This window comes from Molothrus aeneus, chromosome Z, assembly GCF_037042795.1.
Source record: "Molothrus aeneus isolate 106 chromosome Z, BPBGC_Maene_1.0, whole genome shotgun sequence".
Lineage (NCBI taxonomy): Eukaryota > Metazoa > Chordata > Aves > Passeriformes > Icteridae > Molothrus > Molothrus aeneus.
This window is the reverse complement of record NC_089680.1, coordinates 27,916,132-27,939,719: the sequence shown is the minus strand read 5'-3', so window position 1 is coordinate 27,939,719 and position 23,588 is coordinate 27,916,132. Positions and strand designations below refer to the sequence as shown.

Below are 23,588 nucleotides of genomic sequence, written 5' to 3'. Positions count from 1 at the left end.
GTTTTGTTCCCCTTCTATTCACTTGCAGGCAGTGAAATGGAGGATGAAATTCTGTCTGTCATCTCTCTCCCTGCTTACATCCTGACAGTGAATACAAAGCCCTGAAAAGGCCCAATCCTGAGTGATCCTCAGAAACATGAAACATGGTTTTAACCCACTTCCCCTAAATTCTCTGCAAATCCTAAGCAGAAAAGTTTCCACTTGCAAAACCTTATTATGAGACATCTAGCAGCATGAGCAAAGCCCATTTTCTTCCTCAAGATGAGTTTTTGAAAAGCTTTTAGGGACATTCTCCCTATTTCTCTGGTCCAAGCTTCCACTGACAAATAGCTGAGGAACTGAAAATACCTCTGTTCTCCCACTGAGAAGCAAAAGAGTGAAATGTGATTGTTAAATTAGATGTTATAAGGAAAATTAAATGGGTCTGGGGGAAGAGTGGGGCTGTTTGTTGTTGAGTGGAGTGTTTGCTGGGGTGGTGGAAGTGTTTGCACTTGCAAGGCTCATAGTAGATTTTTGGGGAAATCAGGGATAGAGTGTGAGCAAAGCTGGCCACTTACCCAGCCAGAGCAGTGGCCAGAGTTATTCACCTCATCTCCCCCACCTCAAGTGGGTGGGGGGGAAAGGCAAAGACTTCAGTCTGACTATCAGCATCACAGAAAGCCACCTGCCCGCCAGCGTAATCCACAACCACTCCATGTGTTGGACAGTCTGGCTGTGGGGCAGAGACACGGGCTGGGCCAGGTGAGAGCCTGCAGCTGCCCCAGCACTGCCCCATGGCCCAAACCCCACATTTGGGGCTGAGACCAAAGCAGCCCTTATGGGACACGAATTCCCAAGCCACCCCCAGTGCCCTGTCAGGACCAGGACAAACCTTCATGGCCCAGCAGTGACAGTCCCACACAACATCCTGCTGACCCAAAACACAGCAGAGAGACTCAAAACTCTCCATTCCTGAGGGCAGAGGAGCTGGGGGTGATTCCTGGTGGCCTGCAGTCCGGCCATCCAATGACACCAGGATTTGGGGTGAGCTGTGGCTGGATCCAGGGTCATGGTTGCTAGCAGGGAGAGGGATGTTTATGAGCCTCTATGCATTGGAATATCACCTCCAAAAATTGCACCAGAGCATCAGCTCCAGGCATTGAACCCAAATGGGAGTTCAGTAAGTCCCTGAAGCCAGACTCACCTCTCCAATACCCCTCTGAGTCTTCCTCCAGAGGGCACTCCAAGACGTCTGGAAAAAGAAGACAACCCCAAAGATTTTTACCTCTGGATCTCGCCCTGGGCCTTTCCCATACCCACCCTGCTGCACAGAGAAGGCAAGGCCACCTGAGGTGGGAGACACAACCCCCTTCATCGGGGCATCACCTCTCTCCACACATAATTAGTGTCCTAATTTGGGTGCTAATTAAGCATCAACAGCATTCTGCACCTCCCACCCTTCTATCCCTTAAGGCTAATCAGGAATAAATTCCTGATTTTCTTTTAAATAAATGAGCATCTGTGATGCTTTCACTTTCCAGTCAAATCTGCCTTCCCATTTTTGCTTAATTAATTCCTTTTTTCCCCAGTTTTTACCCTCCAAGCACCTTTAAATTGTCACTGCCTCTGCCAGCATGTTGGTTTTTCAAGTAAAATTCTCAAGATGTTTCCTGCTCTGACATCAACAGCAGTGATGGCTGTACCTTGCTCTCTGTGCACCTCGAGAGGAATAAATTGGGTTGTTCAATGCCAAATTTCCTTTCCCCATTGCTAGAAAACCACTGGGACATCTTTACTCACATGGGCAAGGCTCCCACCCCTGCAAGATATGATGGAAGATTCCCCCATCACCACCAAGTTTTGGATTAACCATCAACCGCCTCCAGCTCCAAAGCAAAAATCCCAGAGGAAAAGAACAGGGAGAGAAGAAGATCTGAAAAATTGAGGGCTTGGGGCCAAAACTGGTGATGTTTTTGGCTCCAATACCTGTTCAAGGTGGTTCAGACATCCTGGAGAGGAAGGGAGAAAGATGCTTAGGGCTGCTTTCCTGTAAATAAAAGTAAAAAGGGGGGGGGAACAGATTCTGGGGCTAAGTTTTGTCTCACCCATAGCAGGTCACCATCTGGTTGCTGGCACTTGGCCTGGAGCTCTGCATGGCATTGCTGGATCCATGACATCTCGGCAGCTTCACCATGTTGCTGTTCCTCCAACCTCCAGCACACACAATGGAACCAGGAAAGAAATTGTGATTCCTGGTCACTCAGCACCCAGCAGAGCCCCTTCAGCATCGCCCACAGCTTCTGCTTGTCAGCCCTGCCTCGAGTCTGGGGGATGAAGGAGAAGGAGGAGGATGCTGGAGGGGGAATGAAGCAGTGTGGCCCCCATGGTGCACCCAGATGGCAACACTACCCACCAGCATCTCCTGTCTTATCTCCTATGCTGCCTCAGTCAGCCCAGCATGTCACTTGTCCTCCTCTTGCAGGGTATTTTGGGAAGCTTCAAACTGCTTCTGCAGGAAAAAGGGGTTTATACTCCTGGAGAAGGGAAGAAAAGAAGGAGAGAGAGCTGGAGCCCCTAAAGTACCATGGATATGGCCAGTGCAGATGGCCCCATCCTCACCCTCCTCTGCAGCTGCACTGAAGCAGATATGTACATTCATACCCATGTTATAATGAACTTCATAGTTATGCTGCACGCACACCCTCACCTTATCCATACAGTTATGCAAACACACAGTGATACCTGGGCACTACAAGTCTCCCAGACAGGCTGGATATCCCATCTCTCCAAGGTCTCCTGTAAAAAAGTTGCCACCAGATCTTAAAAAGTTCTGACTACCCTTCAGTTTCCATCCCCTTTCCCCTACTCCTTCCACCCACAGCCAGGTCAAAGCCCCCTTTGGGGACCTCTATTTCCCCTCTGCACCCAGAAGTGGAATAGGAGCCCTCCACAGCACAGGTGCCAGGTGAGAGCAGGAGTTTGGAATCTCCAATATTTCGGTTTGGTCACAAAATTACCACCCGCTATACTGTTTCATACTTAACCCTCACCAAATTGCAGCATTTCAGCTCAGTTTTGGCTTCTAGATGCTTGCATTGCTTTTTTCCCCTAGAAAGACAGGGAAAAGCCTTGCATCTGCTCAAAATACATATTCTGGGGGCTGAGTTTTAAGGGAACTTAGAGTCGTTCAGGCAGGGGAAGAGTGTCTAAGATGGGGATCCACTCACCCTATAGCAGCGAGCGGTCTCTTTGAGCAGCACAGTGGGGTGGGGATGATGCTCGTGCAGGCAGCGCAGACGAGGACTCCATCACAGTGACAGAAGACAGTGAGGTGCCTGCGGCACAGATCCTGTGCCAGCAGCGGGACCAGCTCCTGCACGGCTGCCACCACATTGGGCCAGCTGCAGGTTGGGGCAGAAGCCACTGATGCCTTGTGAAGGCTGACCTAGAACAGAGGCTAGACGGAATTAAAGAATAAAGTATTTATTAAAAGGCCTCAGCGGATACGCCTTGGGCAGTACAAGAGCCCAGCCAGGGCTACACCCAAGATCAAACCAAAATAGTCACAAAATAGATGACCGATCATGAGATCTCTCACTTTTTTAAGTTCTAGTCCATTAGCATATTTGAGTTAATTGTCCAATTATAGCTCTAAGTTTGGAAGCCACATCCTTCTTGTTTTCTTCTCTTCAGTCCACTGTTGTTTATGCTTTTGGGTCTGAGATTTGGATCAGTTTTCCTTGGCCCCCAGCTAGAGAAGAAATTGTTTTGTCCACCTATTCTGTGAACACAGCTAACTATCCCTTAATGTGAAGCTCAGAACTACACACTAAAGCAGTACAGAACCCGAAAAAAGCTAAAAGCTAAAACCTGAGGCATCACCACCGTGCGGGAACGGCACCCGGCACTGCAGGCACGCAGCGCCGCCCGCCGCGCACAGCGACAGGCAGCGCCGGCAGAAATGGTGGCCGCAGCTCAGGATCGTGACAGGATCCCGGAAGAAATCCAGCGCAGCAGCGCAGCAGACAGGTGGTTTCCTCCTGGAGGAAACCTGAAATCTGACGGCGTTTCCCGCGGCCATTGTTATTTACAGGACGCGCTCGGGGAGGCGCGCACGGAAAGAGGCCGGGCCCGGTGCCCCTGAGGCGGCGGCGGGCCGGAACGCTGGGGCCGGCGTCCGGAGCCTCCCAAGCAAAGGCAATCCTGGGCTGGTCCGACATTCCCACCGCCTCAGGAACAGGCCCTCGGGCCAGCGCCAGCTGTGGTTTACGGACAGAAGGGAACGCAGGCAGCGGCAGCTGGGGCCCAGGAGTGACGAGTTAGTGACACGGGGAACTCTCACCCCTCCGCTGCGCCGAGGGAAGGAGAGTGAGGCCAGAAGGGGGCTCCAGGAGACAAGGATTAAAGCAGGAATGTGGTGAGTGAGCAGAGTTCCCTGGAGCTCATGTGGATACCAGCTTGGAGCGGGAGGGTTAGGGTGAAATAAAACCCCACCGCTGTGTGTATTTTAACTATAATAACGTTAACGGAGTTTCAATATACTATATCTCATTTTAATATAAGACATATATATGTTTAAAAATAATGCAAATTTTATTATAGAGCTATAAAAATAATAAGAAACCTATAATGTTTAAAATACTAATCAGGAATTGTAGTTATGAATAAGGTAGATAAAACAAGAAAAGCAGTTCGATGTTCCCAAACAGTTGTAAAATCCGCTGTGACCCAAAACTGATCAGCTTTGGCTTTTTCACGGGGAAAAAAAATAGGGAGAAATTATGAGAAAAAAAAACCGCACCGGGCATTCGTAAGTCGCAGAAAAACGCCGTTTATAGCCTCAGGTTTGCCTCTGCCCCTCTGCCGGGGGGGTGGGGGCGCATGGAAAACTCCTTGTCATTGTTTGATCTCGGCCAGCGGCGCTGTGCGGTCCCGCCACTGCCTCCTCCGTGTGTGGAGCGGGACAGGGCGGGACTGCGAAACCGAACCCAAACAAAACACGAAGATGGATGTCTCGGGGCAAAAAAAAAAAAAAAAAAAAGGACCAAAATAAACCAAACAAACCCTCTTTTTTCTTCTTCTTTTTTTTTTTTTTTTAATTATACTTCTAAGAAACACCCGAAGATTACTTTGGTTTCAGCAGACCAACCTAATCCTTAGTTAATTCTTAATTATTTCAGGCACTTACTGTTCTTTTCGAAAGAGAATCTCAGCCTACATAAGGATTCTGCAGCAGCAAGAGAAGTCGGGAATATGCTAGGTATAAATATTTTCCCAGGACTTTTCTCCTCGGGGTGAGGTGGCGGTGAAGGGGCTACACGAAGAGAGCGGGCGAGGCGAGGCGAAGAAAAAAGCTGCCTCTGGGGGTGGCCGCTGCCTTGGGTGGCCGTGGCGGTGCTGTGTGAGCTGCCCCTCGGGGCGGCCGCTGCCCCGCGTCCCAAAGAGCTGCGCCGCGGGACAAGGCGGCGATACCGGAGCCGAACCGAGCCGTGCCGGTGCCGGAGTCACCAGAAGAGCTGCCCCGAGGGCGAGACAGCGCTACTAGAGGCGCACCGAGCGGGTGGTGCGGTGCGAGCCGCCCTGGTCGCTGCCCAGGCTCCGGGAGCTGCACCACGGTACGGCGGGGTGGCGGCAGAGGGGCCGCACTGGAGGGGGGGGTGGGGGGGGGGGGAGAGATGAAGAGATGTGAATGGAATGTACAGAGCAGAATAAAATAAATAGAATTAAAGAGCCGCAGCGGGGGATGGCCACTGAGAGCTGCACGGCGGGACGGGACAGGCGCGGTCCCGCGGGGAGTGGCCGCTTATCGTGTGAGGGCAGGCGACAGCCAGAGCCGCGGCAGCCGCTTCCAGCGGCGGGGAGGAGCGGGACGTGCTGTTCTCAGTCAAGGCTGTATAGTTTAGGACCCGAGACAGGTCCGCCACTCCGCACCCGAGAACCGGGACCCGTGTGTGCCCCTTACTCGCCTGCTCCCTTCTCCCTGGCCCAGCTGAACCAAAAAATACCTTGAAATCTAGCCTATGCATACACACACGCACACGAACACGCGCACGCGCATGCACAAAAGAAAAATCGGGGGCGTTTCTTTGTTTGTTGGGGTTTTTTTCGCCTTTAATTCATGACCTACATGATGAGCAGCAACAGAAGATTGGTTACTAATTATAGCAGCTAGGAGGGGAGTTTTCATAAAACCATTTCTCTCCCTAGGAGTATGGGCAGCACCTAGGATAAGGATGCACAAGTGGTATCTTGCAGAGTCCATCTACTGTGTCCGCATCCTGCATCTCCTGGCAATGACCCCCTGACGGCTACTAGGCCAGCTCCTGGCCTCAGCAGGCCTCTCTGCCCTCATCCTGCTCCTCCTCCTCATCCCACCACACCCTTTTTCTCTCTGCCAAAAGCTGTAGGAGAGGAGTCGTGCCAGTCTCCAGCATCATCTTTGCTGTGGGGAGACCCATGGGGGGATCTGTGTCTGGGAGGAGGGAAGAAGGTGGGGAGTGAGCAGGTGCAGAGCTTTCTGCTGCCCTTCCCTTGGACAAGCTCCTCTTCCTCCTGAAATGCCTCTGACTTCTCCCCAGATAACTAAATTATCCCAAAATGCAACTGAATTCCTCCCAAAATAACGCTGAATTCCTCCCCCCAATACAGACGAATATCTGAATTATCTGAACATATCTGAATATCCAAATTATCCCAAATACCTCTGCATTCCTCCCCAAAGCCTCCGAATTCTCCTAAAATATCCGATTTCTACCCAAATACCTCTGAACTTCTCCAGGGCCTTCCACAGAGCATCGCTTTGGTGGCAGGAGCTCAGGCTCTTATCCAGCTGCTTGGGGAGCCCCGAGGGGAGGTGGAACCTCATTTCACTCAAGCTGGGAAAATAAATTAGAGGGACAGATGTTATGTGATGGATGTAGCAGCCAAGCACCTCTCCACAGCTGGAGTGATAGGGACATGAAGCAACCAGTTGCCACATACCTGCTTACGATCCTCCCAACATCCTAAAAGGAAAAAGGGAGAAAAAAGGGAGTTCAAGACCCCATAGGCAGCACTTTGGGACAGCTTTTGGGTAAGAAAGGCACTCACCTGGGACAAGCACCTGGCCTCCAGCTGCCCGATGAGTCTGTGGAGCTGTGCAACCCCCTCGGCCACCCGCAATGATTTTTCGGCATGGGTAGCTGTGAAGGTGCCGTCCAGCTCAGCCAGCCGCTGCAGCACGGTGCGCTCCCACTCCGCCAGCAGCGGCGCAGCCGCTCAAACTCAGCCTCGATGCAGCGCCGCTCGGCTTCACTCATCTCCTGAAGGAGACAAGAAATCCATAAGCAACCCTCAGACCTGAATTTTCCCCTACTGAGTTAAAGGACAAAAGTGCTTCTGCTGTAGCCAGGGGGGCTGTAACACTGGGGCAGGGCTGGGGATGCAGCTAATTAGCGACTGCAGGATAATTATGTACTTCACGTCATGGTTCTCCTTTTCCCTCCCCTGTTGCCATTCCTCTCTATATTCTGTCCAACCAATCTAGGTCCTGAGAAGCAGGGGGGAGTGATAATTCCATGTTAACAAATGTCCCTTTATGACTCAGTCTGGGATGAAAATAAGCAGCACCATGACATTGATTTAAAGTGTGGATAATAAGCAGCTGCACATGGAGGTGGTGCTTGCCAAACCTGCCCAGGATCTGCACCAACCACTCCAACTGGATGTAGGACTTTACAGGGTGCCAGGATGCCTCTTGGATATGATCCCACCTGTTTCTTCAAGAGGGGCTTGGGGAAAAATACATACCCAAAGACTCATTCAGACTGCTGAATAACCTGTATCAGGTAGTCCTGGTGTCTCTTCACTTGCTCTCCAGTCCAGAAATTCTGCCAACACCTTCCTTAAGGATTGCACATGAGACTGGATTTTCTCCTGAATACACACACACACAAAAAACCACCAAACCAAAACCAACCAAACAAACAAAAACAACAAAACAACCCACAAGTGAAGCAATCAGCTTGTTTGTATAATCCTGCCTTCAAAATCTTACATTATTCAGGGGAGGAAAGCAAATAGTCCCCCTAAAAAAGCCCCCTCATTGCCTTCCCTGGAAAGCAAGGATCAACTAATTTTGTGTTTTTCCCGCAGCTAGGAGCAGGCACTAGAGCTTTGCTTTCCCAAGAAGAAATTAAAATATTTTCACTTTGCACCTTTTTTTCATGGGGAGAGAGAGGGGGAAGGACTGATGGGTCACAGGAAGGTGATCTCACAGGTTTCATCTGGTCCTCCAGAAGTCTTCATGACCACAGCCTGTGGTGTCTCACCCATTGCCTCCTGAGGGGTTTTTGTCCCTTCAGCACCAAGAGATGAAGCTCTGGCCAGTGTCAGCAGAGGGGATTTCTGTGGCTGCTGTGGCCATGCTGCCCTCCTGGCAAGGAGAAAAGAGTGCTGGGGGTTGGCCGTGGCCCGGGGTGAAGCTGCCTGCCCTTGAACCGCCCCTGGGTGTTCCTGTGCTCAGTTCCCGGCACAAGCTGCCCCAGCTGGAAAAGCAAACATCATCACCCACAAGTAGTCTTTAAACAAATTTTATATCCACAAGTTTGTCTTATTTCCAGGCATTGCTGTCACATTCCTCACCTGGAAGCTGCTCCCAACTTTGCCTTGTTCACCTCCATCATGTGTAAGGGGCCAGAGTCAGGTTTGGAGAACTAGGGGGGCAAAATTTAACTGATTTTTCCCTTGTGGTGCCATGCAATAATGGGTTTTTTTGCAGTGCTTTAATTTTCCTCCCTTTCCTCCCCAGTGCCTGTGTTGAGAAAATAAATGGCCCTGATATGGGGGAAAAAGAGGCAATCAGATGGTGCAGGTGTCCAAGCACGTCATGGCCCCATCTGCAGGCAAGAGATTGGAGGGCTCCTCCCTTCTTGGCTGATAAAAGCTGGCAGAGGCTGAGACAGGACTGAGCTTTGGCTGAGCCTGTGCCAGAGAGAGGAAGAAAAAAATCCCAAGAAAAAAAACTCAGTGGAGAAGCAGCCAGTAGAAGAAAACCATCTGGAGGAACCTGAATACAGCACCAGCGACAGCAAGGAAAACACCAAGAAGGTTTGAGTAAGAGGGAAAATCCCAGTGCCGATAGGGGGGTTACATCACCCTGATGTCTGGGGGGGAGGGGGGGAGAAAGGGGATTTTGAGTCCCCTCCCCATCCCAGGAACTCAAGAAGGGAAGGGATTTACCCTTGCATTGGTCTCAGGATCTAAAGGTATTTTGCAGTGGAGGGTCGTGATTATTATTTACTTCTACCTGTAACAATCCAGCCAGGGAATTTGGATGAGAAACAGCATGGCTCCTGATTTTATCTCCATTTGGGTGATTTTCTCACCTTTTTCTCACTTTTACTCATTACCCTGCTGCTTTAATCCCCTTATCTGCAGATTTGCAGACAAAAACACATGGAAAAGAAGCAACCTGTTTGTTTTCAACTGTCACAGCATGGTTTATTCGATCATTTTGGGGCTTTACTACTCATGCCCAGGGCCCTTTAGCATGGGCAATCCCTTGTTTGCATGCAAAACCCTACACTGACTTCCAGAGGATGAATTTGAAGCCATTTGGTGCCAGCTCTTATCTCCCCCATACACATTTTCTCCAAGGTCAATAGCAAACTTCCCCTCTCACAAGATTTCTCTGGATGTGAGAGGTGAAGGTGGCTTATCTCAATTTTAGGGACTTTCCTCAGTCAAATAACTTTGTCAGATTTGACTGATGAATGGTGGAGGCAGAAATGGATTTAAGATGGATAGATTCAGCCTTCAGCCAGCTCAAGCAATGGAGATTTGGGGGTGTAATAATATCTACAATGGAGATGGGTTCATCCCAATGTGCTACTCATGTTCCCATCATGGTAATTAGGGAATTAATTGATTTAACCTATCTCCAAGGGTCTTCCCATAAATGAACCAAGCTCTGTTGCAACTGTTGAATAAAAATAATGCTATTTTCTTGAAGTACTTTGATTAAATGTAGTGGTTTAAACACATTTTTTTACATAGAAAGTGGCAGAAGCTGAGATAGTGATGAAGGATAATAATTGGATTTTATCCTTTCTTTCCTTGTTCTGTGCCTCCAGTCAGGAAGAAAGGACTCTGAGGGTACAATGGCTTTCTTCCTCAAACCACGGCCATGCACATGGGACCTTGCCCTGGACTACCACACCGCCAAACAGTTTGAAGGTAATCAGAGGCAGCTTGAAAGGAGCAAAGTACCCATTCCTTGTGTTTTCTGGGCTGAGATGTTCAATGGTGTTGGAGATTCTCCAGCTCCACCTTCTGTCTCCCTAGGGCCTCTGTCTCCAACCTCCATCTCTTTGTTCTTCCATCTCCAGCCTCAACTGGATATATATCCTCCATCTCCTACTTCCACCTCTTCACACTTACATCTGCAGCCTCACCTTTCCTCTCCCTTTCTCTTTGAAAAGTCACCAGTGAAGGCATTTTGGGAGTGTATTTTCTCTAGGCTTAAATTTGGCTTCTGATTCATTCTCTGTTTTGCTTTTCAGTGGATGTAACCCTGGATCCAGCCACAGTGGGCCCAGAGGTGATCCTCTCTGAGGACCTCAAGGAAGCCACCTGGGGCAGACCTCGATGCCAGTGGCCCGAGGGTCCAGGCCGGTTTGACACAGACCCGTGCATGCTGGGCAGCGAGGGCTTCACCTCGGGCCGGCACTACTGGGAGGTGGAGGCCAATGGGCGCTTCTGGGCCGTGGGGGTGGCCCGTGAGTCAGTTCAGAGGAAAGGCCGGGTCCTCTTCAAGCCCAACACTGAAATCTGGGGCTTGCAGAAGTATGATGAGCTCTGTGTTGCCCTCACAGCTCCCTCCCACACCTCTGTCCCACTCCTCAATGGGGAGATTGGGGTCTACCTGGACTACGAGGTGGGACAGGTCTCTTTCTACGCTGTCAGCAGACGCCAACGCATCTTCACTTTGCCTGCCTCCTTCAGTGGGGAGAGGGTCTTCCCCTACTTTTGCGTGCTCCTCTCAACCATTAAACTATCCCCCAAGGGCTGATGCCCTGAGAAGATCCTCCCAAAAGCTGGTTGCATCACAGTGGTTGGAAATGCTGGTTGATGCTCCTCAACTCTAATTTTCCAAGTCTTGGAGTAATTTCTAACTCAGTTCATGGTCCTTCCTTCATCTTAGATGTCTCTCTTTTGGGTTGTGCCATGGGGATATTGGGTCTGAGCTTAGCACGGCTCATCTTAAGTTGTTAAATTCATGCAAAGCTTGTTAACAGGAGCTGGACTTCCATGAGCTTGTTTTGAGCTAAAATCTTCATTTTTTTCTCCCAAATACAGCTTCCTCTGGAAGTTTCCTTTTGCTGACCTCAGTGCCTATGATTGGCTGGGCTTCCAGCACAAATTAAAAATCTTGATTTTTGCAGACTTTGTATTAATACTAGCAGCTATTCCTCATATTAAAACTTATCATTTACTATTGTTTTATATCATTTAAATCCCCTTGTTATCACAAGGATGTGCTCACATCCACTGTCCCCACTCTTTTCCTCTGCTGTTCCCTACACTTGAGATGTATTTCCAAGTATTTAGCATGTAAATATGCTCCAGATAGAATAAATTTCTTTTTCTCTAAGAAGTAGAAGGCATCTGTATTCAGGCCATCACCAAGTTGCCCCAAACCCAAAAAGAGCCCCCAGAGCTGCCCTTCCATCCAACCCCACTCCCTCAGATTCTTAAGAACTATCTCATGTGGATCCCCAAAGTCTGCCTTGTCCCAGAAACACTTTGCTGGCCTCTGGAAACGCCAATAACTCCTTGCCCAGGGGTTTCAAAATCTTTTTGAGATTTTCTTTCATGTCCCTAGGGTGCACCAGATACCTGGGAGTGAGAAGGCCTCCCTGCAGCACCCAAGGAGCTGACACAGAGGTTTGGAGGCCGTCTCATCCTGTTACCCTTGCCTGAGCTCTGCAGCTCATGTTTATTACAAATCCAGCTCCTCTCAGTGCTGCAGTGGGAGGAGCTGAGCCCATTGTCATCCAGGTAAGCACAGAGCCCACTACCACGGATCCGAAACCTGGAAGTACAGAGGACATAACCCATTTCAGATGGAGCAGCAGGAAAAAGGAGAAAAGTAACACATAGGCCTCCCTCAGCTTCAGTTCTCAGGCATCCTCATGGGCACCAGCATGCCAAAACACTGACACTGATCTATTTCTAATATGAAACCCAAAGCTTTGCAAGAGAGAAACAAACTTAAAATAAAAAATCCAAACTTAGGATTTTCTCACCAAATATACCACTCCCATCTTTTAGGTCAAAGGGGAAAACAAAGAGCAGTTCCAGATGCAATGTTGCCCTTCCCAAACATTGTCCCATTGCTACCTCTGGATTTACTTCAAGTACAAGAAGAAATGCACATTTTGCGGCTGAGGAAACACCAACCAACACCTTAATAATGAAAAACATGGACTCACAGGTGAGATAGAGGTGAGCGATTCACCCACAGCCATGGCTGCTCCTCATCCTCCCGCAAAAGGCCAATCCAATGCTCTGAGATGCCTTTGTACCTCATCACAAATCTCTGAAAGAGAGGGAAAGATTTTTACCTTCTTCCAACCAAAACCCTCCATTTTGCCAGTTGCTTATGCTGCTTTAGGGCTTCTTTGGGGCTTGAACATTTCAATCTGCTATCAGAAAATGTCATCTAGAAACAGGAGTTTATCCCTACAGTCCTTGCAGCAGTTGGCTTTGGTGAGGAATTTGAAGAGACCCATGATGACATACCCTCAAGGCCTTTTCCCCAAATTCTCACCCCAGATCTTCAAAACAGATTCTGGAAGAGCAGTCACAGAAACCAAAAGGTTTCAAATACAGCGCTTTTGGTTTTTTCCCCCCATGCCAAGCAGGTCCTCATGTCTCCTTACCAAGTCCTCCGTGCTGTCCAGCATGGCCAAGGAAGCACCAAGCGCTGAGCAGTTGTCCTGGCTGTATGTCCAGTTCCCTTCAACCTCAGAAAAATAGTAGCATTTTCCTCGGTACCTGATCCAGTCAAAGGGGCACTGAAAGCAGGGCTGGGCATGAGGCTGAAAAGCTTGCACTGTCATTAAGAATAGAACAACGTTAACAAGCAGCACCTTCCCCTTTCCTCTCTGGGGTGGAGAGATCATCCTCTACCCCATGGCTTCCAAAAGTCTTCACCTTCCTCAACTGTAGGAGAAGAGAAAAATTAAGATACCAGGAGAGATCCTGTGAGAAAATAAGCTCATCGTGGCCCAGCTTGTGATGTTGCATAAGAAATACAGGTGCTGCAGCTTCAAAGAAGAAAATAGGGTGTCAGACTTCAAAAAGTACATTTTAAAGAGGAATTTCAGAGTAGCCCTATCCCTAAACATGCCCTTGGGTCTTGCTCTCTGTCATTAATGCAAAAGTAGTGAAAATGACTGCACACTTCTTGACTTGGTGGGACTCATGCCAACATCTCCAGGCCCCTTCTTCTCTGAAAAAAATACTTCTGTGTGACTGTACTCCTGAAATGGCTCTTCCTGTTGATTTTCTAAGGGTTTCTTGACGACATCAGTTCTCACACCATGGGGATGGGTTTGTTCTTCTGTAGAAAGACTGCTCGAAAATGTCCTTCTCACAGAGAGAACAGCAACTTGGGTGGGCTTTGTCTTCCGCAGGAACATGGAAATAAATCTGTCACAAATTCAACAAGCCAAAATATCTCAGAGACATTACCTGTGAGACTAAAACTTCGACATTCACCTGCAAAAGTGATGGCTGTGATGAGCAGAGCTGTGAAAAGCACTGCCAGCATCACCTGGCAGGCGACACGTGCCTCTGGCTTCATCTCCATGCTGTGACCTGCAGGAGAGCAGACCTTCAGTGCCTCTGCAGGGGCTCCCAGGGCAGCAGCACGCCACGGGCCATGCCAGGATCAAGGGTTTGGCCTCGTGACAATGGCACTGGACTTGGGGTCATTTTGTATGAGAAACACCAAATATTCTTCTTCACGTGGAACAAAAGTAGCTATTTTTTTATTTATGGGAGCTCTTTGGGAAACAGTTTCCTCCCCAGCTCCAGATGCAAACTAATGAAATGTACCATAATTAAAAATCTGCTTTAATTTCTGGGATTTACCTCATTATTAAAGTTCAGTGGAGTTTTTTTCTCCACCTAAACTAAGACACTTTGGGTCATGACCTCAATTTCTGTGTCTTGTGATCCAGAATATACACTTTTCCTTCACCATGAGCAAAGAAAATTCTCTTTCCTAGGGGTTTTATACAAAAATCTTAGTGTTTTCATCCAGTAGGACTTCTCCCATTTTTTTGTTTAAGATTTTCCCTTTTTGTTTCCATCATATGAACCAAATGTCATGGGAAAAACCCTCCTCTCCCCTCTTCTTCCTAGAAAAAATATTAGAAAGTAAGTCAGAAGCCAAATATTTAAAAAAAAAAAAAAGATTTATTAAAAAAATTTAAAATCAACAAATGGAAATCAACCAAAAAATGGGATATTTGTGGGTAAAAAAACATACTGAAAAGAATCAGTTACTCAAGAGCCTCAGGAAAGTTTAATGCTAAATTTGAATAACCCATCGTGTCTGAAATTGGTCTGTTTAGAGCAAAAATTCTATCTGCTGAGTGACAAAAATTTTCCCTTAAGGGAAGCGCCAGAAAAAGCTTTTTCTCCCCTACAACCTTACTTCAGCTGGGTTTGATTCTCAAATTACAGAAGTATCAAAATAAAACCTAAACCCAGTGATTCTACAGTTCCCTGCCTTACAGTTACCTGCCCGCTTGCTCCTTTCCATGCCCAAAAATCCGGAATAAACTCTTATTTCCTCCATTTTTGGGGTTCCACCTCTACAGGTGCTCTTGCCTCACCTGCCAAGCAAAGTTTCATCTATCAGAGGTGTCACAAAGGCTCTCCATGCTCAATTAAAATTTTCTCACAATTTAAAATTTTCTCCCTGCACCATATTTAAATTTTTCTCCCCACCTGAAATTTTCCCACAGAATTAAAATCTTGTCCCTACAATTAAAATTTCCTCTCCCCCTAATTAGTTTTATCTGGTTAGTTATACTTTTCTCCCCTCAGCTAAAATTTTCTCCCTCTATGTCAATTTTTCTCTCTGCAATCACACTTTCATCCCAAATTAGTTTTCCCCACCTATTAAAATCTTAAAAATTAAAATTGAAGTCTCCTCTGGTAACATTTTCTCCCTGCAGTTAAAATTTTCTGCTGCAATTAAATTTTCCTCCCTGTAAATTTTTCTCCTCATTAAAGTTTTTCCCCCAATCAATACCTTCTCCCCTCAATTAATATCTTCTTTTCAGTTAATATTTTCTCTCCAAAATTAAGGTTTTCTCTACTAAAGTTTTCTCTCCTAAATTAAAGTTTTCTCCCCCCATTTAAAATATTCTTCCCCTATTAAAATGCCCTCAATTAAAATTTTCTCCTGCAATTAAAAACTTCTCCCTGCAACTGAAATTCTCTCTTCCAGTCAAAATTTAAGACCACCTCCCCTCAGCCCCCAGGCCATCCCAAACCCTGTCACCTGTGTCTGCTCTGTGGGAACAAGCCCAGTGCTGAGGTACAACCTGCTCCTGTGAAGAGAAACAAAGTATTTAAAAAAAAATGTTGTTTTGGTTTATTTTATTGTATTCTTAGGGATTTTCCTGTGCCTCCTCGAGGGCAATGAAGAAGGGGCTGCCTGCCCAGGGCCACCTGCCCACCCGCAGAACCAGGGGTTCCCCTCCAGCTCCACCCAGCAACACTTCACCTTCTTTCCCAGCATTTCTGGAAATTTTTCTCAGCGAGGGAGATGGACAGTCCAAAAATGCTTTTTTGCTTTTTTTAGTGTGCAGTTGGAGGAAACACTGCCAGACATCACTCTGTTCCAGGATGTCAGGGCACCCCAGAACAGCGTTCGGGGATTCTACAAAGGAGAAGTACAGTTCCTTTCAGCACATTTTATAAGGTTTTTTACTGTAAAAATATAAAAAAAAAAAAAAGTCTTCTTGCAATTAAGCTACCCAGCTGCAGGTTTTACCCTAAAACCTAATTTATTTTGTATTTTTTGGGGTTTTTTGTAATCAGTGGTCACACACCACTGGAGCAGCTGCCTTTGCAGAGGGCAGGAAGGCTGGCTGATAGCAGCTCACCACAAAAACTTTCTGTGACAAAGAAAAGGCTGGGGGGAGGGGAAGAAACTAAAAATAATCATGAGACGATAAAAAAAAAACAAAAATAAAAAGTACAGAAACACAAATTTAAAATAAAAGTATTTCTTTTACTTTAACTAAAAATTTTAAAATAATTTCAAAATAAAATAACACGGTGCTTTTTCCTACTGGGGCCTTTGGGTTTATCTTCTTATTTACCCTATTTCTGTGTGGTGATAGCTATTGGGGCAAATTTCTACATTTTGCTTGTTTTTTTTTTTTTGGGTGTCTGAGGAAAAAAACATCATTTTTGCCTCTGTAAAAAGGTGTTGCTTTGGGATATTGTGGCACTGACTAAAAGCTGGGCTTAACACCAAAAAACCCTAAGAAAAGGGAGGAGGAAAGGTTACTGTAGGCTGAAAATTGTTGGTTGTTCCATGCAGAAGTCAAAGACTCCCAAACCTGGAGGAAACATAGGTCTAGACGGTGTAAAAGGATACATCAGGAGTGGGAGGATGGGCTTGCAGGTGAAAAAGTCAAAATAAAATAAAGTAAGAAAATAAAATTCATTAGCAGCAGACAGGCAGCAGGAAATCCAGATTCTTACCTCATCCTGGGCAGGAGCTGAGCAACCCTTGACCACATTGGATCTCTTTGCCCCAGGATAAAACAGAGACCAAATATTATATCAAAACCAGCAGAATAAGTCACATGGAGCAAAAGGCATTTCAAGTCACTCCCAGCCCATATTCTGGGGAAGAAACACCAAATGTCACCTGTCTCTTCCCCACCTGCCTGTGGTCACACTGATCTATCCCCTCACAGTCAAAAACCTTATTTAAAGGCTTTTTGAAATGATTATTTATAAATTCTGCTTTCATAGATGTTTAACACAACCACCAAACCCACAGATGTTTCTACACCTCCAGGTGTGCCGCCTCTTCCTGGCTGCAGGACACCCATTCCCTCTTCACCAAATTCCACTTACAAGGGAAGGGTGTAGAATACACACACACACACACACACACATATATAAATGTACATATGTACAAACTGAAAAGCAGATAAAAGCCGTAGCCAATACCATTTCCTGGAGCAGATGCAGCTGTGAGTGCGTAGGTCACAAGGCAAGGGGTTGTCTGAGGACAGTGTCACTTTTGGGCTGCTTCTGGGACCTTCTGAGCGACCATGGCTGGGGAAATTGTTTATGCTGATTTAAGGCATCCTGGGGACAGTTCTTCTGCTGAGAAGCATTGTGGTAACTGCTATTTTGGGGAGAAAATGCTTGTTTCAAATTTTGGGAAGATTTTTGGATTTGTTTACTTTTAGGTTTGCTTGCTTGCTTCATCTCCATGTTAAGGTTTCCAAGACCATGGAGAACATTGTTGTGGGTTAAATGTCTTCTAAGGTAGCATCCTGGCTTGAAAAGAGGGGGAATAAGAGAAAGGAAAGGATGAGAGAGGGTGACAGATATCTGGAAGCCATTTGGCTTCTGAGACTCTTCACCTGGGGGGCAAAATGGGTGCCAAGAAACCTAACATGAGCCAACACACCTGGGTGGGAAGGAATGCTGCTGAGATCCTGTCTGGAATCCTAGTGGAGATGAGAGCTGGAGTGACCTTTGTCTCACCAACTCCCAGCTATAGCAGGAGCTCTAAATTAAGCCTATTTCAGAATGGTTTCCCATCCCCCAAGATCCATCCTTGGGTGCCCAAGGATGCTCCTGAGGCTCCTGCAGCCCCTCCTCCACCTGAGAAACCACCCTCACCCTAGACCACATCAGTGGTGGTTTACTTCTTTGGAGGAAGCAAAGAAGCTGTAAACTTCTGCTCAAACTCACCAGCTTGACAGAGGGGCTTTTTTTTTTTCCCCTCTAAACCCCCAGTATTTTCATCTTTCATTTTTTAAAGCAAATGTGGCCTCTTTCAGCACCTGCCTTCTGTCCATGGTGGCACAGGCTCCTTCTCATAGCCGGGGGGCTGGGGCAACTCATCCTGCTGGTCCTGGTGGTGGTGCTGACTGTGCGGGGTGAGTAACCAGCTCTTATCTACACCTCACACTCCAGTGAGCAGCCAGGGAGGGGAAATTGGGGTTTATTTCAGCATTTCAGTCTTTGGAGGGGACAAGGTTGTCCTGTAGAGATGCGACATCACCCATCAAGAATAAGCCCATTCTGAGTAAACCTGGATTATACCCATAGCTATCAAACAAGGGTGAAGAATACAAGCCATGTTTTTCAGGCTGGCTTAAGCAACTGTATAAGAAAATGAAACCCGGTTTTGTAGGGTTTGTGGTTTTTATCCCCAAACGGCTGCAGCTTCTTACCCCGGATTACTGCTCCAAGTTTTTCAGGGGTTCCCTCAGCCAGTGGTGACAAGTGTTCCGCAGCTAGGCACTGGGATCCAGGGAAGGAACCAAGTGGAGCAGTGCATGTTTTCATCCCTGGTGCGGTATTTCTGCAAGCCCCAAGGGGACAACCCCACAGGTAATCCCCTTTTCAATCTGACTCTGCTGGGAGATGTTCAGGTGAGACTTTTGTGGGGGTCTTCTACTTGAAGGAGAGAGACCATTGGGGTTGTGAGACCACAAGAGTTATTTGGCAAAGAGGAGCCTTGCAAGGAAGAATCCTCTTTTCCATGCAATTTTTGCTGATCCCTCCTCCATGGAGGAGCAGCATCAGCCCTAGGGAGGAGGTTTCTTGCCACTCTTCCTCCACCTCCACCAGCCAATAATGTCCTTGTGGTCACCCCGCTTCAGTAACCTTCCTTCTCTCCAGTGGCTGGTAAAACCACATCGATGTGAAAAACCCAGCAATGGGGAAAGAGCTGGGGTGTGGGATGGGGTACCTTCAGTACCTTTAGCTGGTGGCCGGGGAATAACCTGACAGCCCTTCAGAGTGTCTCATGGCTTTTTCTCCCCTTCAGCCTATGCTGGCTGCAAGCTGTGTCCCCAGGACTGGCAGCTTCACGGGGAAAGATGCTACTGGCTTTCTGAGGAATTGGGAAACTGGACTCAAGGCATGAAAAGCTGTGAGAACCAGGACTCCCAGTTGGTGGTGCTCCAGGACAAGAAAGAAAAGGTAAATAGGGAGAAGAAGGCTTAAAAAGGACACAAAAGTCCTGATTTTTAGGTGGGCAGGGAAGAAAAAAGTGCCTATCAACAGGAGGGTTTGGGCACACATTCAAAGTATGGGGGAAATTCATGTCTCATGAATTTGGGAGTCAGATTTACTCTGTGAATTTGATTGCCATGAAACCTTCAGAGAGAGATTTTGGGAGCAACTGATCACTTCTATTTTCCAGGAGCACATCAAGACTGTTTCAGGCAAGAGCCCACCACCAGTTTGGATTGGATTAAGGTCACATCAGAAGGTGTGGAAATGGGTAGACAACACACCTTTCAACCCCAAAATGTAAGTGTATCCACAGTCTGTTGGTGTAAACAGCAGCTTTGCTCCATTCCAGACCCAATTCATGCTCTGACCCATCTCTCCAAGATGTTGGAGTTTATGCAAGAGTCTCATATTCCCCCCAGCAAAGTTCTGTAGAACAAAGGTTGGGGAACTGTACCGGAGCACAGTAACCCCACAGCTCCCACCAGACCCATGCAATAATGTGTGGAGCTTTTCGTGCTCCACACGTGCTCCTTGTAGATCTTACTGCAGGTACAGCAACTCTCCTCAAATCTGGTCATCCTCCAGCAAGAAATTATGCATGCACAGTGAGACAGTGCAGGAAAAGGGCAGAACAACCCCACCCCACATCTCCTTTTCTGCAAGATTTGGAGAGTTTCCTCCTCTTCAGCAATACAATTTTTGTTTTACAGGCTTGGCACCTCTCTGCACGAGATGGATGAAGGGTGTGGGACACTGAGAGCCAAGGACTTTGAAGTTAAAAGATGTGATGCTGAACACAAGTGGGTTTGCAAAAAAAAGCCTTTCCTTCTCTGCTCTGTGACAGCAGAAGATGGAGAGAAAAGCGATGCCTCCATCTGACAAACACGCACCCCAGAATGCCCATCCCACATGACAATTGCTGCCAATATTTGGGGTGAAATAGCCCCATCCTCACAGTTACAGCTTTGCAAGAGATTTCAGGGTTTGCAAATCCTCTTACCATGATGATCAACACCAGTTTTGGGGGCACAGATGAACCCCTGAGCTGGAGGATCAGAAAGGCCTGTGTCTCAGGCACAGTGTTGATAGAGCTGTGGCATCAATAAAAGCTTATCAAACTGGTTTGCTTCAATTTATTGAAATAACACAGGCAAGAGCACAAGTGGCACATCATGCAAAGTTCATATATAAACATTGCAAATTTCAACTCAAAAAAGCTTTTGTGAGTGACAGATGTTACCTGTATGCATCTCTCCAAGCACAGCTGAGAGTGTCAGCACACTGATGCAGGTAGCTGGGTGGATGCAGGCAGCTGGGTTTTGCTCAAGTTTTGAGAATCTGGAGGGGTTTGTTTTTATTCTGAGTTGTTTTGTTGTTGTTGTTGTTGTCATTGTTTTTGTCATTGTTTTAGGGTTATTTGTTGCTGTTGTTTTGGAGAGGTTTTCTGTTTTGGTTTTTGTTTATTTGTTTGGTTTTGAGGTTATTTTGATTGTGGATTGGTGTTTTATTTGGTTGGTTTTGTTGTTTTTACCAAATTCCTCCCTTTCTTTGATCTCCTTCAAATGGTAGAGAAGTGTGCAAGAGGCAGGGAAACTTCTTCAGCTCTGGATTTGGAGGGAAGGGAAGGGAAGTTCCGGGAAAGGAAGTTCTGGGAAGGGGAGGGGAGGGGAGATTTGGCTGATATTCAAGAATCACCTCCTACAAGATCAACAAGCTCCATCCCAACAAGTAGGAAATGAAAGGCAGCTAGAGACTGGAATGACAATGTTGTTCCTAACTGAACTCAAAAGGAAACACATACCACAGTGAAAGCTGGGAAAGATTGTGCAGGAGGGATACAGAGCTGTTGTGATAGCACCAGGAAAGCCAGGGCCAGCCTGGAGAGGAATCTAGCAACATTTCTGCACATGAAGGGTAACAAAAGAGAGTTCTATGTGTAGTTGTAGCAAATAGCAAAAGGAATAAAAGGACAGCTAGGGAAAATGTAAACTCTTCCTGGATGGGGTAGAGGTGCTGATAACAAAGAACATGGAAAAGTCTGAGATATTCAATACCTTCTTTGCCTCTGTGTTTTCTGGTAAAACTGTCCTTGAGGAATCCTAAGCCCCAGAAAACAGAGGAAAGTTTGGAACATGCCTGGCCCTCCACAAAAGGAAAAATATATTAAAGAGAGCCTCAACAAACTGTACATATATAAATTCATGAAGCATAAGAGGTTGGACCCATAAGTGCTGGGAAGCTGCATGATGCCACTGCAAGTCCACTCTTTATTACCTCGAAATGCCATGTCAACTGGGAAAGATTCCTGAAGAGAGGAGGAAAGAAAATGTTACTTCTATTTTCAAGAGTGGCAACATGAAACATCAAGGGTACTACAGGCAGAGCAGCTTCACCACAATCTCTGGGCAGATAAAGGAACAACTAATCCTAGAAGCCATTTTTCCAAACAGGTGAAGTACAACATGGTAGTCAACGTGGATTTATGAAGAGGAAGCCATGCTTGACTAACCCAATACCTTACCACAATGTGGATGATGTAACTGTTTTGGTGGATGATGGGAGAATAGGATGATGGAAGTTGTTTCCATCAATTTCAGTAAGACTTGTGACACTGGCTCCCCTAACAGACTCAGAACAGCTGGCAAAATACAGGTTAAAGAAGCATACAATTAGGTGTATTAAAATGGCCTACCTGCCAAGCCCAGAGTGCTGCGATCCCTGGTTTAGAGACAAGTCATTAGTGGTGTATCCAAGTTTTGGGACCAGCACTGTTAAACATCTTCACCGATAACCATGAGTACATCTTTCAGCAAGTACACAGTACACAACTAGAAGGACTAGCTGATCTATAAGGTGATTGTAGATCAGAGATAAGGTAAGACTCAGAGGGTCTTGGTCCACCAGAAAAGGATATCTGAGAGAAATCTCTTAAAGAGCAATGAGGATGAATGCAGATGTCTGCATCTGGGGAGGAAAAACACATAGCACTGTTACATGCTGTGGCCTGGCTGACTAAAGAACAGCACTCCAGAAAAGGATTTGAGGACTTTGGTGAACAAGCTGACCATGAGATAGTGATGCAAGCTGATAGCAAAGGCAGCCAACAGCCTCCTAGGCCACATTAGGAAGGGAACTGAAAGCAATGTGAAGGGAGGTGGTCTTTTGTCTCTACTCATCTCTAAAGCCACACATGGAGCACTGTGTCCAGCTATGAGCTCTCCAATACAAAAACAAGATGGACTTACTGGACAGTGAAGGACTACAAAGATGACTAGGAGACTGGAACATCTTCCAAATGAGGAAAGCCTGAAAGAGCTGAGACTGCTCAGCCTGGAGAAGAGAGGCTTGGGGGTACCTTACCCACATGTATAAATACCTGAGGGGTTGGAATGAAGAGTGCAATGCCAGGCTCTTTTCAGTGCTGCTCAGAGACAAGAGGCAATGGGCACAAATTGAAAACCATGGAATTCCATCTGAACACAAGAAAACACTGTTCTACTGTGAGGCTGGTCAAACACATTGCCCAGAAAGGTTAAGACATTCAATGAACAACTGGGCATGATTTTGAGTAACTAGTTCTAGCTGACCCTGTGTGAGCAAGAGAGTTGGTTTCATGAAATGTTTTCCAATAGAAACAATTCTATTATTCTGAGATTGTGCGGTTGTCTATGACTATCCAATGTGAGGATATAGGGAAGATTAAGCCAGGCTTTTTTTCAGGCAAGCATAAATGGTGTAACTTTTAATTAGATGGAGGGAAAACTCTTTTTTTACCATGGTTGTAGTCAGCTCAGAGTAGCTATCAATTCTCTGTCCTTGGAAATATTCAAAACTCAACCACACAAGGCCTCAAGCAGTTTACTCTAACTGCACCTGCTTTAAGGGGAGTTTGGACTAAGTGGCCTCCAGAGGTCCATCTCAAGCTGAAGCATTTCATGATTCTCCATGGCTGGATTTAAAGAATGTAACTCATAACAGCTCAACATATTCGTGGTAGCACTTAAAATACACATGACTCTTAAATATAGGGTTGGTAAAACATGCAAACTGAGGAATACAAGACCAGGACCTAGGCAAAGCCAAGTTACTCTAGCTAGCTATCATTTTAGATTGGAAATGCTTATCACCTGAGATATGTTCCTCTATATATATAAATAGTCAGAAGAACACTGTCCTAGTAATTTTTAGTGCTTTGAAACATTCAGATGGAACACCCCACTGGCTAAACTCAAAGGCTTACAGATGAAACCCCAGAAACCTTTTCCACTAACTTCAATGACTAAAAAAAGAATTTGATTGATGCAAGTAGAACCAGGGGGACTGAC

At 46.6% G+C, this 23,588-nt stretch overlaps 3 protein-coding genes and 1 long non-coding RNA gene across 7 annotated transcripts; 2 read left to right on the top strand and 2 right to left on the bottom strand.

The window, feature by feature from the left end:
- Positions 1–3,327: 3,327 nt before the first annotated feature.
- Positions 3,328–7,327, bottom strand: LOC136569442 (uncharacterized). Its single transcript, XR_010785347.1, has 4 exons — positions 7,069–7,327; positions 6,961–6,983; positions 6,742–6,854; positions 3,328–3,436 (listed from the first exon to the last, which is right to left on the bottom strand). It is a non-coding gene; the product is annotated as an uncharacterized lncRNA (long non-coding RNA).
- On the top strand, positions 3,932–11,887 carry LOC136569441 (butyrophilin subfamily 2 member A2-like). Of its 4 annotated transcripts, none has more exons than XM_066569832.1 (5): positions 3,932–4,396; positions 5,160–5,594; positions 8,768–9,066; positions 10,092–10,194; positions 10,521–11,887. In XM_066569832.1, exons 4-5 carry the CDS (start codon positions 10,119–10,121, stop codon positions 11,027–11,029), a joined length of 585 nt encoding a protein of 194 aa, XP_066425929.1. In that variant the 5' UTR covers positions 3,932–4,396; positions 5,160–5,594; positions 8,768–9,066; positions 10,092–10,118; the 3' UTR covers positions 11,030–11,887. The 4 variants fall into 4 exon arrangements, with proteins under 4 accessions (XP_066425929.1, XP_066425930.1, XP_066425931.1 ...); XM_066569833.1 differs by having other exon boundaries at positions 8,768–9,072; XM_066569834.1 differs by lacking the exons at positions 3,932–4,396; positions 5,160–5,594 and having other exon boundaries at positions 8,210–9,066.
- On the bottom strand, positions 11,839–14,830 carry LOC136569439 (C-type lectin domain family 2 member B-like). The gene is made up of 5 exons (XM_066569831.1): positions 14,773–14,830; positions 13,744–13,842; positions 12,903–13,075; positions 12,453–12,559; positions 11,839–12,052 (listed from the first exon to the last, which is right to left on the bottom strand). The coding sequence occupies exons 1-5, from the start codon at positions 14,828–14,830 to the stop codon at positions 11,839–11,841; spliced, it is 651 nt and encodes a 216-aa protein (XP_066425928.1).
- A 2,506-nt stretch (positions 14,831–17,336) lies between these two features.
- On the top strand, positions 17,337–20,142 carry LOC136569433 (killer cell lectin-like receptor subfamily G member 1). Its single transcript, XM_066569823.1, has 6 exons — positions 17,337–17,406; positions 18,078–18,176; positions 18,493–18,633; positions 19,073–19,227; positions 19,451–19,560; positions 19,974–20,142. Exons 1-6 carry the CDS (start codon positions 17,337–17,339, stop codon positions 20,140–20,142), a joined length of 744 nt encoding a protein of 247 aa, XP_066425920.1.
- Positions 20,143–23,588: the final 3,446 nt, after the last annotated feature.

What these genes read in the sequence shown, in the direction of transcription:
- LOC136569441 (XM_066569832.1), top strand. Translation starts at nt 10,119, where the DNA reads ATGGCTTTCTTCCTCAAACCACGGCCATGCACATGGGACCTTGCCCTG. An exon ending in CACCGCCAAACAGTTTGAAG is followed by an intron (nt 10,195 to 10,520) that starts GTAATCAGAGGC and finishes TTTGCTTTTCAG; the next exon opens with TGGATGTAACCCTGGATCCA.
- LOC136569439 (XM_066569831.1), bottom strand. Translation starts at nt 14,830, where the DNA reads ATGGAGGAAATAAGAGTTTATTCCGGATTTTTGGGCATGGAAAGGAGC. An exon ending in CACAGCCATCACTTTTGCAG is followed by an intron (nt 13,076 to 13,743) that starts GTGAATGTCGAA and finishes TCTTAATGACAG; the next exon opens with TGCAAGCTTTTCAGCCTCAT. An exon ending in TGGACAGCACGGAGGACTTG is followed by an intron (nt 12,560 to 12,902) that starts GTAAGGAGACAT and finishes CCTCTCTTTCAG; the next exon opens with AGATTTGTGATGAGGTACAA.
- LOC136569433 (XM_066569823.1), top strand. Translation starts at nt 17,337, where the DNA reads ATGGCTGGGGAAATTGTTTATGCTGATTTAAGGCATCCTGGGGACAGT. An exon ending in TTCTGCTGAGAAGCATTGTG is followed by an intron (nt 17,407 to 18,077) that starts GTAACTGCTATT and finishes GGCCTCTTTCAG; the next exon opens with CACCTGCCTTCTGTCCATGG. An exon ending in GGTGGTGCTGACTGTGCGGG is followed by an intron (nt 18,177 to 18,492) that starts GTGAGTAACCAG and finishes TACTGCTCCAAG; the next exon opens with TTTTTCAGGGGTTCCCTCAG.